The 18,030-nt window shown below is 37.6% G+C and overlaps 1 protein-coding gene across 1 annotated transcript in view; it reads right to left on the bottom strand.

Moving 5' to 3' along the window:
- Positions 1-275: 275 nt before the first annotated feature.
- XKR9 (XK related 9) overlaps positions 276-18,030 on the bottom strand; it is a 178,618-nt gene continuing 160,863 nt past the window's right edge. Inside the window, exon 4 of the mRNA XM_063726688.1 lies at positions 276-2,136. Coding sequence (XP_063582758.1) covers positions 2,105-2,136 — 32 coding nt within the window. The 3' untranslated portion in view covers positions 276-2,104. The remainder of the gene's footprint in view (positions 2,137-18,030) is intronic.

Genomic DNA, 18,030 nt, shown 5'->3' with positions numbered 1-18,030 from the left:
TCATAGAAAAATAATAAATGTTTGAGGTAATGGATATGCTGATTACCGTGATTTGACCATCACACATTGCATACATGTATCAGAATATCACCCTGTATCCCATAAATATATACAATTATTACATGTCAACTCAAAATAAAAGGAAAAAAAGAAAAGACAACCCACAAAATCAGAGAAAATATTGCAAATCATATATTTGATGAGGGTCTAGTAACCAGAATGTTTAAAGAATCCTTACAATTCAACAATAAAGAGATAAATAACCCAATTTAAAATGGATAACAGATTTTAATAGATACTTTTCCAAAAAAGATACACAAGTGGCAAATAAGCACATGAAAAGATGCTGAATATGCTGAATATTGTTAGTTGCTAAAGAAATGCAAATCAAAACTGCAATGCAATACCACTTTATACCCACTAGGATGGTTATAATTTTTTTAAAAAGAAAATGAAAAGAATTATTGGTGAGGAAAAGAAAGGAAGAGAATCGCTGGTCCGAGGATAGTAAGGAAGAGAATCACTGGCCTGATGATGGTGGTTTACCAGAACTTATTAACATCAGCATCACTGAAGTTGGTATACAACTCTCCACTGCTAAATTTGACTGTCTTTAAAAAAAAAGAAAAAAAAAGGAAGAGAATTATTGGTGTTGAAACCAATTGTTGGTGAGGAGGAGAAACCTCATTGCTGGTGGGACTGTAATATGATGCAGGCACCAGTGAATTAATTTGACAGTTCCTTAAAAAGACAAACATAGAATTATAATATCACCAAGTATATTAGTTTTCTGGGACTTCCATAATAAATTACAAAAATCAGATGGCTCTAAACAACAGAAGCTTAGTCTCTCATAGTTCTGGAGGCTAGAAGCCCAAAATCATGCTGTCAGCAGTCATGCTTCCTCTGAAGGTTCTAGGGAAGAATTCTTCCTTGCCTCTTCCTTGCCTCTTCAAGCTTCTGGGGGTTTCTGGAAATCCCTGGCTTTCCTGGCTTGTAGCTGGAAAACTTCCAAAATATGTGAAGATTGAACATTATGTTTCTATACAGTACATAAGTCAAAAAAATCACAAGGAACTTAGAAAATATTTTGAACTAAAGAATAATGAGAACACAACACGCCAAAATTTGTGGGACCACCTAAAACAATGTTTAGAAGAAAATGTATAGCTTTAAATGGTTATATTAGAAAAGAATAAATGTTCAAAAATAAATTATCTAAACATTCAGCTTAAGGAGCTAGGAAAAGGAGGGCAAATTAAACCCAAAGTAAGAAATAATGAAGATTTAAGTGAAAAACAATAAAATAGAAGAGAAAAGAGAAAAATCAATTAAATACAAGCCAGTTCATGAAAAAGTACAATAAAATTGAAAAACCTCTAGATAAAAAAGAGAGAAAAGACAATTACTAATATTGAGATTAAAAGAAGAAATATCTCTATAACACTAAATGCCCACAAGAGAAAGTAGGAAAAATCTAAAATCCACACCCTAACATCACAATTAAAAGAACTAGAGAAGCAAGAGCAAACAAATTCAAAAGCTAGCAGAAGACAAGAAATAACTAAGATCAGAGCAGAACTGAAGGAGATAGAGACACAAAAAAATCTTTAAAAAATCAATGAATCCAAGAGCTGGTTTTTTGAAAAGATCAACAAAACAGATGCACTGCTAGCAAGACTAATAAAGAAGAAAAGAGAGAAGAATCAAATAGACACAATAAAAATGATTAAGGAGATATCACCACCAATCCCACAGAAATACAAACTACCATCAGAGAATACTATAAACACCTCTATGCAAATAAATTAGAAAATCCAGAAGAAATGGATAAATTCCTGGACACATACACCCTCCCAAGACTAAGCCACGAAGAAGTCAAATCTCTGAATAGACCAACAACGGGTTCTGAACTTGAGGCAATAATTAAGGCTTACCAACCAAAAAAATTGAGACAATAATTGGTAGGCTTACCAACCAAAAAAAGCCCAGGTCCAGACGGATTCACAGCCAAATTCTGCCAGAGCTACAAAGAGGAGCTGTTACCATTCCTTCTGAAACTATTCCAATCAATAGAAAAAGAGGGAATCCTCCTTACCTCATTTTATGAGGCCAGCATCATCCTGACACCAAAGCCTGGCAGAGACACAACAACAAAAAAAGAGAATGTTAGGCCAATACCCTGATGAACATTGATGTGAAAATCTTCAATAAAATACTGGCAAACCGAATCCAGCAGCATATAAAAAAGCTTATCCACCACGATCAAGTTGGCTTCATCCCTGATATGCAAGGCTGGTTCAACATACACAAAGCAATAAACATAATCCATCACATAAACAGAAGCAACGACAAAAAACCACGATTATCTATTGAGAAACAGATAAGAAAAGGCCTTCGACAAAATTCAACAGTCATTCATGCTAAAAACTCTCAGTAAACTAGGTATTGATGGAACATATCTCAAAATAATAAGAGATATTTATGACAAACCCACAGCCAATATCATACTGAATGGGCAAAAACAGGAAGCATTCCCTTTGAAAACCAGTGCAACACAAGGACACCTTCTCTCACCACTCCTATTCAACATAGTATTGGAAGTTCTGGCCAGGGCAGTCAGGCAAGAGAAAGAAATAAAGGGTATTCGATTAGGAAAAAAGGAAGTCAAATTGTCTCTGTTTGCAGATAACATGACTGTATATTTAGAAAACCCCATTGTCTCAGCCCAAAATCTCCTTAAGCTGATAAGCAACTTCAGCAAAGTCTCAGGATACAAGATCAATGTGCAAAAATCACAAGCATTCCTATACACCAACAACAGACAAACCGAGACCCAAATCATGAGTGAACTCCCATTCACAATTACTACAAAGAGAATGAAATACCTAGGAATCCAACTTACAAGGGATGTGAAGGACCTCTTCAAGGAGAACTATAAACCACTGCTCAGCAAAATAAAAGAGGACACAAACAAATGGAAGAATATTCCATGCTCATGGATAGGAAGACTCAATATCGTGAAAATGGTCATACTGCCCAAAGTAATTTATAGATTCAATGCTATTGCCATCGAGCTACCACTGACTTTCTTCACAGAATTGGAAAAAAACTATTTTAAAGTTCATATGGAACCAAAAAAGAGCCCACATAGACAAGACAATCCTAAGCAAAAAGAACAAAGCTGGAGGCATCACGCTACCTGACTTCAAACTATACTACAAGGCTACAGTAATCAAAACAGCATGATACTGGTACCAAAACAGATATATAGACCAATGGAACAGAACAGAGGCCTCAGAAATAACACCACACGTCTACAACCATCTGATCTTTGACAAACCTGACAAAAACAAACAATGGGGAAAGGATTCCATATTTAATAAATGGAAAAGTGGGTAGCCATATGTAGAAAGCTGAAACTGGATCCCTTCCTTACACCTTATACAAAAATTAACTCAAGATAGATAAAAGACTTAAATGTAAGACCTAAAACCATGAAAACCTTAGAAGGAAACCTAGGCAATACCATTCAGGACATAGGCATGGGCAAGGACTTCATGACTAAAACAACAAAAGCAATGGTAACAAAAGCCAAAATAGACAAATGGGATCTAATTTAACTAAAGAGCTTCTGCAGAGCAAAGGAAACTATCATCAGAGTGAACAGGCAACCTACAGAATGGAAGACCATGTTTGCCATCTATCCATCTGACAAAGGGCTATTATCCAGAATCTACAAAGAATTTCAACAAATTTATAAGAAAAAAAAACCTCATCAAAAATTGGGCAAAGGATATGAACAGACACTTCTCAAAAGAAGGTATTTATGCAGCCAAGAGACATATGAAAAAAATGCTCATCATCACTGGTCATTAGAGAAATGCAAATCAAAACCACAATGAGATACCATCTCATGCCAGTTAGGATAGTGATCATTAAAAAGTCAGGAAATGACAGATGCTGGAGATGAGGTGGAGAAATAGGAATGCTTTAACACTGTTGGTGGGAGTGTAAATTAGTTCAACCATTGTGGAAGACAGTGTGGTGATTCCTCAGGGATCTAGAACTAGAAATACCATTTGACCCAGCCATCCCATTACTGGGTATATACCCAAAGGACTATAAATCATGCTACTATAAAGACACATGCACATGTATGTTTACTGCAGCACAATTCACAATAGCAAAATCTTGGAACCAACCCAAATGTCCATCAGTAATAGACTGGATAAAGAAAATGTGACACATATACACCATGGAATACTATACAGCCATAAAAAAGGATGAGTTCATGTCTTTTGCAGGAACATAGATGAAGCTGGAAACCATCATTCTCAGCAAACTATCACAAGGACAGAAAACCAAACACCACATGTTCTCACTCATAAATGGGAGTTGAACAATGAGAACACATGGACATAGGGAGGGGAACATCACACAAGGGGGACTGTCGGGGGTGGGGTCTGGGGGAGGGATAGCATTAGGAGAAATACCTAATGTAAATGACAAGTTGATGGGTACAGCAAACCAACACGGCACATGTATACATATGTAACAAACCCGCACATTCTACCTATGTACCTCAGAACTTAAAGTATTTTATATATATATATAGATAGATAGATAGATAGATATAGAGAGAGAGAGAGAGAGAAAACCTGCTAAATGCAAGGTACTGTGTTGATAAGAGGAATGTAATGGCAGGCCAGACGGACGATTCCTGCCCTCAGGCAGCTCCAAGTAATCAAAGGCATCAGTAAAATTTAAGGACTTCTTAATTTAAAGTGGCAGGAGAAGGCCCTTCTGACAAGGTGACATTTATGCTGAGATCTGAGGACTAAGGACGGACAGCCATGAAGAGAAAGAACAGGTGGTACAGAGGCTGTCCTATCTCCATTCCTCCAGCCTACAAGGAGAACCTGGCTTTTCCCTGCAGCCAAGTGTCTGCCACTCACTGATCTGGAGGGAGTTGCAGGAGCTCAGAGGAGAACAGGCATTTAACTCCAGACAGCATTCAGAGTCTTATAGAAACCCCAGGGAGTTTATCACATCTAAGACCCGGATAGCATCTGTATTAGAAATAAGAATCCGACCAGACAGCTCATGAAAGATTAGCTTTAATTCTTTCAGAAGAGAAAATGGCTTTTACCAAAAAACAGAAGAAATATCACTAAGATCCTACAGACACTTTAAAAAAGTTACTATTATTTAAATTTTTAAGTGAAAAAATTATTAGAATTAAGCCCTTCCTGTAAATAAAATTCAAAACTCAGATGACTTCATTTTCAAAGAGTTTTAAAAAGAACTCTTTTAGAAAATAGAGGAAGAGAAACCATTTCTCAACTGATTTTGTGAAACAGGGCTTTCCCAATACCAATATGAGGCAAAAGCATTACAAGAAAAGAAAAGACCAGGTTGGGGGCAGTGGCTTATGCCTGTAATCCCAGCAATTTGGGAGGCTGAGATGGGAGGATTGCTTGAGTACAGGAGTTTGAGATCAGCCAGGGCAAGATGGCAAGACCCCACCTCCACAAAAAAATGTAAAACTTAACCGAACATAGTGGCACACACTTGTGGTCCCAGTTACTCAGGAGGCTAAGGTGAGAGGATCACTTGAACCCAAAAAGTCGAGGCTGCAGTGAGCCATGATTGCACCACTGTAGTCTGGGCAACAGAGCAAGACTTAGACCTTGTCTCAAAAAAAAAAAAAAAAATGACCAATATTCCCCATGTACACAGAGGCAAAAATCTTTAATAAAAGTGCAAGCCAATTAAATCCACTAATACATAAAAGGTATAATACATCATGTCCAAGTGTGGTTTTCTCAAGAATACAAGGTTGGTATAATATTTGAAAATAATATAATCCACCATACTAACCAAATTAAAAAGATATCAGAGCATCTCAATAAATGCAGAGAAAGCATTTGACAAAAATTCAACACTTATTCATAATTTTAAAATCTCAGAAAACTGCAACTAGAATAAAACCTGAGAAAAAGCATCTACTAAATATCTACAGCTAACATCATGCTTAATAGTATGATATTACACTGTTTCACTAGTAGTGAAGACAATGCAAAGATGTCTGCTGTAACTTCTGTTTCACATTGTGTTTGAGGTTGTACTCAAGAAACCATGCAAGAAAAGAAATAAAAGTCATACTACTTGGAAAAAAAGAGCTAAAATTGTCTTAATTTGCAAGACATGACTGTACACACAAAATACTAAAAAATTTACCCAAAAAGTGACAAGAATTAAGAACCAAACTTAGCAAATTTGCATGATACAAAATCAATATGCAAGACTCAGTTAGGGTGATATATCCCAGCATAAACAATTAGAAGATGAGATTTAGAAAATAATCCTATTTATAATAACATAAAAATGAGATATTTAGGGATAAATTTAATAAAATATGTACACTGAAAATTATAAAACATGGCTGAGAACAATTAAAGACCTGTGTAGATGAAAGATATTGGGAAACTCAATAAAATTGATCCAAAGATTCAATACAGTCCTAATCAAAATTCTATCAGGTTTTTTCTAAAAGGTAAAAACTTGATTATAATATTTATATGGAAACAAAAGAGACATATAACAGTAAAAACAATTTTGAAAAAGAACAAAGTTGCAGGGCTTGCAATATTTATTTGAATATTTATAGTTATATTTTAAAGAACAGTATGCATTAGCCTAAGGACAGACAAATAAAATAGACAGCCCAGTAATGGACCATTGCATATAGGGTCAATTTATTTTTTACAAAGATACAAATAATTCGATGGGGAGAGGAGACTCTTTTCAACAAACTATGCTGGAACAACTGGAAATCCATATGGGAAAAAGTGAAACTAAACACGTCTCATACTACACACACAAAAAAACACCCCAAATGGCCTATAGATCTAAATGTTGAATTTATAGAGCTTCCAGAAGAAAACAAAGGAGAAAACCTTTAAGACTGAAGGGTAAGCAAATATTGACTTGGTTTGGCCAATAAAACACGAGTGAAGCGAGGCGCAGTGGCTACTCCCTGTAATTGCAGTGTCTCTAGAGGCTGAGGTGAGTAGATGGGAGGATTGCTTGAGCCCAGGAGTCCAAGACCAGCCTAAGCAACATAACAAGACCCCATCTCTGAAAAATATTAAATTTTTTAAAAATTAAATTAAATTTGAATGAATTATATCACTTCAGGGTGGAAGCTTTAAGAGATAGTGCATAATTTACTGTTTCCTTTTTCTACGCAATCATGAAACTATGGGTTGAAGTAGAATCTCTGTCAACCTGTATCCCTAAGTGTATAGGACAGATACTGCCAATAATTTCTGGACACGTGGCATGGGTGAGAATTAAGTATTTGTTGTGTTACATCATGAGATTTGGGCATTCTTTGTTCTGAAGTATGACCTCAAGGAAGAGATGGATGTTCTGTTAAAGGTGACTTATACAAAGAAAAATTGAAAAGTATTATAAAATGATGCCAACAGATAGCCGTGAAACTGTTTCCAGTGAACATTGCTCTAGATTTTAAATCTCCATACTTTTAGTCTACATGAAGATGACCCTATTCTACCAGCCATTCCATGCCTCCTTACTAAACCTAACAAAGATTACAAAGAAATGAAGAGTCCATTCCAACCAACTGGCTTAAGAACAAGTTAAATGGCCCTAATTCACCCTGGACTTTGATTCCAAATATTACAATGACACAATCATTTTGTTGATTCATTGCCTTCATAGGAAGCAAATAAATCAATGTTTTTGACCCTGAACACTTCCCCCTTTTAACTGGCAAATGTAAGTTAGAAATGGTATGCCAACATTTCACCATGAAGCTATCAGTTTCCTCCCCAAAGTCTGATCCACACACATCATAAAAGATTAACACACAAATTTAATCCAAGTGTTTCTCCCCTTTCCCAAAATGTACATGTTGAGGCCACTTTACAACAACCAAGATCATCCAATTTTGCATGTGGAGCTTGTTAAAAGCTAAGCCAAGAGAAAAGACAGCCTGAAGGGACGTAAAAAATTTGTGTTGCTCTATGCTCTATGACCATGGCCACTAGATTGTATTCAAGTTAACTTCTTGCAGGCATAATCCATCATTGACAGAACCAATTTGTTAATGAATATTCTCTGACTTCATTAAGCCATAAGGCCTGCTTCCCTGCATATCCATATCTGTAAACATGCCAAATAATAATCTTGTTTTGGTTGGGCAACCTGAACTAAAAATCCCTCAAAGATACTTGTAAACTGCTTACCTTGCCATATCTGCCAGATCTTTTTATAACCACTGAAAGAATGCACTGGCTTTCCTGAACACTCAGTAATCATAATATTGGAGCCTTTTACAAAGTGACAAGACTTGTGCTACAGTACGATTATATAATATGTTTATCACAAATATACATCTACATTACATGTATAAACTTTTAATTTAATATTTTCATGACCTATTGATTTTCCAACAAGCCAATGGACATAGCATTTTAAAGATAATGTTCAAAACACTTTTCGACTGAAACCAACAATGCTTTATCCTTGCCATTAAAACTCTATAAACTTTTATACCAAACACGCCCCTTTACTTTATACCAAACTAGAAAATTGGGAAGACAAACATTTGGCAAGTCCTAAAAAGCAAAGACTTGCAACACATGAATTAGAAATCAAGAAACTAATTTTTCTGTTCATCTTTCAAAAGGTCTTTTAATTTTTTTAACATTTCTACATAGATATAATAATTTTTAAAAGTCACCATGGTATTTCACGATGATGGTATGAGCACAAGATATCACAATAAAGAGAACTACAATGCATCAAAATGAAACCTTACACAGTATTCATTTCTAAACTCCTGTCAATGTCACAAATGTTATAAGATTCCTGGCTTGTTACCTAGTGAAATATATAATAACCAAGGCATTTCATGGTGTTTTAAACTAGATTGGATTGCCAAGAAATCTACTTCTCCCCCAACTGCTCCTATTATTAAATCGGGCTGTTCAAAATCACTGTAGGGTCAACACAAATGGAAATTTAAATCTTTAGACTCCTTTGGCATGGAATATTGTCCCAAACATACATCACTAAAAAGAGAGGTGCATCATTCCTGTGTGTTCTCTTTCACAAATCTTCTATTCAGAGATCAGCAAATATCCAGACAGATGGCAAACATGTGTTAAATATTTACAATGTTCCAGTTATCATGCTAGACTCCTGACACAGAAGTGAATAAGATACAATCCTGATCTCAAGTTGCTTATATTCTAGTAAAGAAAATGCATTTTAATTATGCAAAGATAATACATTCTCATGGTGTTAATGGTATTAATCTATCAGGTATAATGCAAGTCTGGTACTTGGATGGACCATCTCAAATAAAATTTAACTATAAAAGTATTCAAAAGTGCATTACACATGGCAGGAAAAACATTTTTCTTTTCTATGTTTTATTTTGTTTATCTAAATCTCATGTAGAAAATATTCTTGGGATTTTTAATAAACCAATTTTAATTAATTTTTCAAAAGTAGTCCTTCCAGAAATTTTGTCAATATCTACAATTCTCTTATTGCCATACTCTAAAAGATTCATGCTGCAACAGGATTGGATCATCTGCTTCACCCAAACCTCAAGAAACAGCTTGACAAGTGAGACTGGGTTCTCAAGAGGTCAAGCTAAAAGATATCATTAGTGGACAGAGTTAAGGAACATTTCAGCTATTACCACCCTACCAAAGAACATAGGCCACATTTTCTTTTGACCTAGACCAACCCAATCTTCAATTAATGTCATATGCAAGCTAGAATGACTAAAACAGTCACTTGTTCCCTAGGGAAAAAAGCATAATATTTTTTGAAGTATATTAACAGGCTTGTCTCTTTTACATTCCTTACAGACACACTAAGGTATCCATCTTCCTTGGAAAGTGAGGTGAATAGATCAGTGTTGTTGCCCCATTAATATAAAGAGAAAAAAATGTAGTAATCACTTGGACCACAAAATGAAAATTTCAACTCAATAAGGATAAAAAATAGTCTTGAAAGTCAGGCTTTGTAAAAATAACTTTCTAGATGGCTGAATAGGAACAGCTCCAGTCTGCAGCTCCCAGTGAGACCAATGCAGAAGGCAGGTGACTTCTGCATTTCCAACTGAGGTACCAGGTTCATCTCATTGGGACTGGTTAAGCAGTGGGTGTAGCTCACAGAGGGTAAGCTGAAGCAGGGTGGTGTTGCCTCACTAGGGAAGCACAAGGGGTCAGGGAACTCCATCCCCTAGCCAAGGGAAACTTTGAGGGACTATGCCATGAGGGACAGTGCTATCCAGCCCAGATACTACGCTTTTCCCATGGTTTTTGCAACCCACAGAACAGGAGATTCCCTCAGGTGCCTACACCACCAGGGCCCTGGGTTTCAAGCACAAAACTGGGCTGTCATTTGAGCAGACACCAAGCTAGCTGCAGGAGTTTTATTTCTGTACCCCAGTGGTGCCTGGAACCCCAGCAAGACAAGAAGCATTCACTACCCTGAAAGGTGGCTGAGGCCAGGGAGCCAAGTGGTGTTGCTAAACAGGTCCCACCCACATGGAGCCCAACAAGTTAAGATCACAGGCTGGAAATTCTCACTGCCAGCACGCAGTCTGAAATCTGCCTGGGACACTCCAGGTTGGTGGGGGGAGGGGTGTCCACCATTACTGAGGCTTGAGCAGGCAGTTTTCCCCTCACAGTGTAAATAAAGCCACTGGGAAGGTCAGACTGGGCAGAGCCCACCTCAGTGCAGCAAAGCTCCTATAGCCAGACTGCCTCTCTAGATTCCTCCTCTCTGGGCAGGGCCTCTCTGAAAGGAAGACAGCAGCCCCAGTCAGGGACTTACAGATAAAAGCCCCATCTCCCTGGGACAGAGCACCTGGGGGAAGACGTGGCTGTGGGTGCAGCTTCAGCAGACTTAAACGTTCCTGCCTGCCGGCTCCCAGCATATCTCCCAGCACAGTGTTCAAGCTGTGCTACAGAGAGACTGCCTCCTGACTGAATGAGACCTCCAAGCAGGGGTCGACAGACACCTCATACAGGAGAGCTCCGACTGGCATCTGGCGGGTGCTCCTCTGGGATGAAGATTCCAAAGGAAGGAGCAGGCAGCAATCTTTGCTGTTCTGCAGCCTCCACTGGTGATGCCCAGGAAAACAGGGTCTGGAGTGGACCTCCAGCAAACTCCAGCAGATCTGCAGAAGAGGGGACTGATTGTTAGGAGGAAAACTAGCAAACAGAAAGCAATAACATCAACATCAACAAAAAGGACACACACACAAAAACTCAATCCAAAGGTCCTCTGCATTAAAGAGTAACAGTAGATAAATCCATGATGATGAGGAAAAAACAGCACCAAAAGGCTGAAAATTCCAAAAACCAGAATGCATCTTCTCCTCCAAAGGATCACAATTCCTCGCCAGCAAGGGAACACAACTGGATGGAGAATGAGTTTGACGAATTGACAGAAGTAGGCTTCAGAAGGTGGGTAATACCAAACTCTTCCAAGCTAAAGAAGCATGTTCTAACCCAATGCAAGGAAGCTAAGAACCTTGATAAAAGGTTACAGGAAATGCTAACTAGAATAATCAGTTTAGAGAAGAACATAAATGACCTCAAGAAGCTGAAAAACACAGCACGAGAACTTTGTGAAGCATACACAAGTATCAAGAGTCAAATCGATCAAGCGGAAGAAAGGATATCAGAGATTGAAAATCAAATTAATGAAATAAAGGATGAAGACAAGATTAGAGAAAAAAGAATGAAAAGGAACGAATGAAGCCTGCAATAAATATGGGACTACGTGAAAAAACCAAACGTACAATTCATTGGTGTACCTGAAACTGATGGGAAGAATGCAACCAAGCTGGAAAACACACTTCAGGATATTATCCAGGAGAACTTCCCCAACCTAGCAAGGCAGACCAACATTCAAATTCAGGAAATACAGAGAACATCATTAAGATACTCCTCAAGAAGAGCAACCACAAGACACATAATTGTCAGATTCACCAAGGTTGAAACAAAGAAAAAAATGTTAAGGGCAGCCAGAGAGAAAGGTCAGATTACCCACAAAGGGAAGCTCATCAGACTAACAGCAGATTTCTCTGCAGAAACCCTACAAGCCAGAAGACAGTGGGGGCCAATATTCAACATTCTTAAAAAAAAAAAAAAAAAAAGATTTTTCAACCCAGAATTTCATTTCCAGCCAAAATAAGCTTCAGAAGCAAAGAAAAAATAAAATCCTTTACAGTCAAGCAAATGCTAAGGGATTTTGTCACTACCAGGCCTGCCTTACAAGAGCTCCTAAAGGAAGCACTAAATATGGAAAGAAAAAACATGTACCAGCCACTACAAAAACATACCAAAATATATAGACCAACGACACTATGAAGAAACTGCATCAACTAATGTGCAAAATAACCAGTTAACATCATGATGACAGAATCAAATTCACACATAACAGTATTAACCTTAAATGTAAATGGGCTAAATGCCCCAATTAAAAGACACAGACTGGGAAAATGGATAAAGAGTCAAGACCCATCAGTGTGCTGTATTCAGGAGACCCATCTCATGTGCAAAGACACATATAGGCTCAAAATAAAGGGATGGAAGAATATTTACCAAGCAAATGAAAATTAAAAAAAAAAAAGCAGGGGTTTCAATCCTGTCTCTGATAAAACAGACTTTAAACCGACAAAGATCAAAAAAGACAAAGAAGGGCATTACTTAATGGTAAAGGGATCAAAGCAACAAGAAGAGCTAACTATCCTAATTATATATGTGCCCAATACAGGAGTACCCAGATTCAAAAGGAAGTTTTTAGAGACGTACTAGACAATAATAGACTTAGACTCCCACACAATAATAGTGGGAGACTTTACACCCCACTGTCAATATTAGACAAATCAATGAAACAGAAAATTAACAAGCATATTCAGGACTTGAACTCAGCTCTGGACCAAGAGGACCTAATAGACATCTACAGAACTCTCCACCCCAAATCAACAGAACATACATTCTTCTCACCACCACGCAGAACTTATTCTAATATTGACCACATAATTGGAAGTAAAACACTTCTCAGAAAATGTAAAAAAATGGAAATCATAACAAACAGTCTCTCAGACCACAGTGCAATCAAATTAGAAATGAGGATTAAGAAACTCACTCAAAACCACACAACTACAAGGAAACTGAACAACCTGCTCCCAAATGCTACTAGGTAAATAACAAAACTAAGGTAAAAATAAATAAGTTATTTGAAACCAATGAGAACAAAGACACAATGTACCAGAATCTCTGGGACACAGCTGAAGCAGTGTTTAGTGGGAAATTTATAGCACAATGCTCACATCAGAAAGCAGGAAACATCTAAAATCAATGCCCTAACATTGCAATTAAAGAACTAGAGAAGCAAGAGCAAACAAATTCAAAAGCTAGCAGAAGACAAGAAATAACTAAGATCAGAGCAGAACTGAGGAGACAGAGACATGAAAAACTCTTCAAAAAATTAATGAATCCAGGATCTGGATTTTTGAAAAGATTGAAAAAATAGATAGGCCACTAGCCTGACTAATAAAAAAGAAAAGACAAAAGAATCAGGCCGGGTGCAGTGGCTCATGCCTGTAATCCCAGCACTTTGGGAGGCTGAGACAGGCAGAAAATGAGGTCAGGAGATCAAGACCATCCTGGCTAACAAAGTGAAACCCCATCTCTACTAAAATTACAAAAACAAAAATTAGCCAGTCATGGTGGCAGGCACCTGTAGTCCCAGCTACTTGGGAGGCTGAGGCAGGAGAATGGCGTGAACCTGGGAGGCAGAGCTTGCCAAGATCATGCCACTGCACTCCAGCCTGGGCAACAGAGCGAAACTCCATCTCAAAAAAAAAAAGAAAAAAAAAAGATGGAAAAGAGAGAAGAATCAAATAGACAGAATAAAAATGATAAAGGGGGTATCACCACTGATCTCACAGAAATACAAACTACCATCAGAGAATACTATAAACACCTCTACACAAATAAATTAGAAAATCTAGAAGAAATGGACAAATTCCTAGACACATACACCCTCCCAACACTAAGCCAGGAAGTCAAATCCCTGAATAAACCAATAACAAGTTCTGAAATTGAGGCAATAATTAATAGCCTACCAACCAAAAAAAGCCCAGGTCCAGATGGATTCACAGCCAAATTCTACCAGAGGTACAAAGAGGAGCTGGTACCATTCCTTCTGAAACTATTCCAAACAATAGAAAAAGAGAGACTCCTCCCTAACTCATTTTAAGAGGCCAGCATCATCCTGATACCAAAACCTGGCAAAGACACAACAAAAAAAAGAAAATTTCAGGACACTGATGAACATTGATGCGAAAAATCCTCAATAAAATAGTGGCAAACCGAATCCAGCAGCACATCAAAAAGCTTATCCACCACAATCAAGTTGGTTTCATCCCTAGGATGCAAGGGTGGTTCAACATACACAAATCAATAAACATAATTTGTCACATAAACAGAACCAATGACAAAAACCACATGATTATCTCAATTGATGTAGAAAAGGCCTTCAATAAACTTCAACACCCCTTCATGCTAAAAACACTCATGAAACAAGGTACTGATGGAACATATCTCAAAATAATAAGAGCTATTTATGACAAACCCACAGCCAATATCATACTGAATGGGCAAAAGCTGGAAGCATTCCCTTTGAATGCTGGCACAAGACACGGATGCCCTCTCTCACCACTCCAATTAAACATAGTATTGGAAGTTCTGGCCAGAGCAATCAGGCAAGAGAAAGAAATAAAGGGTACTCAAACAGGAAGACAGGAAGTCATATTGTCTGTGTTTGCAGATTATATGACTGTATATTTAGAAAACTCCATCATCTCAGTCCCAAAACTGCTTAAGCTAATGAGCAACTTCAGCAGTCTCAGGATACAAAATCAATGCGCAAAAATTACAAGCGCTCCTATACACGATAATAGACAGAGTCAAATCATGAGTGAACTCCCATTCACAGTTGCTACCAAGAGGATAAAATGCCTAGGAATACAACTTACAAGGGATGTAAAGGACCTCTTCAAGGAGAACTACAAACCACTGCTCAAGGAAATAAGAGAGGACACAAACAAGTGGAAAAACATTCCATATTCATGGGTAGAAAGAATCAATACCATGAAAATGACCATACTGCCCAAAGTAATATATAGATTCAATGCTATTCCCATCAAGCTACCACTGACTTTCTTCACAGAATTAGAGAAAACTACTTTAAGTTTCATATGGAACCAAAAAAGAGCCCATATAAGCCAAGACAATCCTAAGCAAAAAGAACAAATCTGGAGGCATCACACTACCTGACTCAAACTATACTACAAGGCTATAGTAACCAAAACAAGAAGACTGGTACCGAAACAGATATATAGAACAATGGAACAGAACAGAGGCCTCAGAAATAACACCACACATCTACAACCATCTGATGTTTAACAAACCTGACAAAAACAAGCAATGGGGGAAAGAACTCCCTATTTAATAAATGGTGCTGGGAAAACTGGCTAGCCATATGCAGAAAACTGAAACTGGACTCCCCCTTCCTTACACCTTATGCAAAGATTAACTCAAGATGGATTCAAGACTTAAATGTAAGACTTAAAGCCATAAAAACCCTAGAAGAAAACCTAGGCAGTACCATTCAGGACATAGGCATAGGCAACGGCTTCATGACTAAAACATCAAAAGCAACTGCAACAAAAGCCGAAATTGACAAATGGGATCTAATTAAAATAAAGAGCTTCTGCACAGCAAAAGAAAGCAGAGTGAGCAGGCAACGTACAGAATAGGAAAGTGAACATCATCATAGTAAACAGGCAACCTACAGAATGGGAGAAAATTTTTGAAATCTATCCATCTGACAAAGGGATAATATCCAGAATTTATGAGGAACTTAAATTTACAAGAAAAAAAAACAACCCCATTAAAAAGTGGACAAAGATATGAACAGACACTTCTCAAAAGAAGACATTTTGGCAGCCAACAAACATGATAAAAAGCTCATCATCACTGGTCATTAGAGAAATGAAAATCAAAACCACAATGAGATACCATCTCACGCCAGTTAGAATAGCAATCATTAAAAATTCAGGAAACAGCAGATGCTGAAGAGGATGTGGAGAAATACGTACGCTTTTACACTGTTGGTGGAAGTGTAAATTAGTTCAACCATTGTGGAAGACAATGTGGTGATTCTTCAAGGATCTAGAACCAGAAATATCATTTGACCCAGCAATCCCATTACTGGGTATATTCCCAAAGGATTATAAATCATTCTACTATAAAGTCACATGCACATGTATGTTTATTGCAGCACTATTCACAATAGCAAAGACTTGGAACCAACCCACATGCCCAACAATGATAAACTGGATAAAGAAAATGCGGCATTTATACACCATGGAATACTATTCAGCCATAGAAAAAGAATGAGTTCATGTCTTTTACAGGAACATGGATGAAGCTGGAAACTATCATTCTCAGCAAACTAACACAGGAACAGAAAACCAAACACCGCGTGTTCTCACTCATAAGTGGGAGTTGAACAACAAGAACACATGGACACACGGAGAGGAACATCACACACCAGGGCCTGTCAGGGGGTGGGAGGCAAGGGGAGGGATAGCATTAGGAGAAATACGTAATGTAGATGACGGGTTGATGGGTGCAGCAAACCACCATGGCACATGTATACCTATGTAACAAACCTACACATTCTGCACATGTACCCCAGAATTTAAAGTATAATAAAAAAATAATTTTCTAAATTTTTTATCCCCCTCTTTAACAAATGAAGATCTGATCATCTTAATCATAGACTTTCATATAGAAGATGTATATATAGAAGAAGTCCAAATAAGACAGAAAGAAATGTGAAAGCTTATTCTTTTCTTTGCCAGTGAACTTTGGGAAGAGAAGGAAAACAGAGAGAGAGAAAGCAGCAAAAGAAACAAGTACATTTTCTGACCTACCCTCTCCAAGCTGAAGTTCCAGAGAGGAGAAACTTTAAGATAAGATGAAAGGAATGTTGAGAGTAAAAGAGGTTTTTGGCCCTTTGGGACTCAAGAGCAAAACTGCTGTGCAAGGCAAACCTGTACTAATATGGTATAGTCCCAGCAGAGTAAAGAGGGCAGAGAAGGAAAGTCGAGCAGAAAAAGGCCTAATTGTCATTATTATCTCTCATTTGGTGGAGTAAACCTAAAGTTTTCCACATATCTCTAAGAAAAGAATGAGAAGATCCCAAGACAACAGTCATGACATAGGTTATCTCATAATGGGAAGCAAGGAGAGCTCATCAATAATGCTATAGACTCAAAACTATCTGCAGTATGTGGCTAAAAACTTAAGACAGACGCAGCATCAGTGGGAGTCAAGGTAAATCCATGTCACACAGGTTGGACTACCAGGGCCTGAAAAATCTGAATCTAAAGTTCTGTCAGGAATTATATCATCTGCAGACTCCAGAGGCAGATGCCAATATATTGCCTAGGAATACAATCTGCTAATCCAGCTCAACAGTTATCAGTAATTGTATACCCAAGGACCAGCAACAAGGCCAGGGTCTAAGTTCCCCTCTACCAGTACACTTGAATAATAATTTGAAGAGGAGCAACACCACTGTTTGCATTTCTGCTTCAAATAGGGGATGGACACAATTCACTGCCCTTATATCTACTATAATATGAAAAGGAAAAAAATAATTTTTTCAGAAATTAGTTTTAGATCTGCTTTTTAATTTGAAATTTCCTTTTAAGCCAAGAAGTTCAAACACCTATAAATTGAATATATACATTGTTTATGGAAATGATGTATTATAAATAGAATTACATTCATGAGAACTGCCAAAGGCCAAAGCAGCCAACCATGAACTCTCAAATTCTATTTCAGTTGAAGTCCACAGGGGCATTCTTACCTCACACCCAGATCTCTA

Source organism: Pongo abelii, chromosome 7 (genome assembly GCF_028885655.2).
Source record: "Pongo abelii isolate AG06213 chromosome 7, NHGRI_mPonAbe1-v2.0_pri, whole genome shotgun sequence".
NCBI classification, from domain to species: Eukaryota; Metazoa; Chordata; class Mammalia; order Primates; family Hominidae; genus Pongo; species Pongo abelii.
Note: the sequence above shows the minus strand (reverse complement) of the source record. Positions and strands in the feature narration are given on the sequence as shown.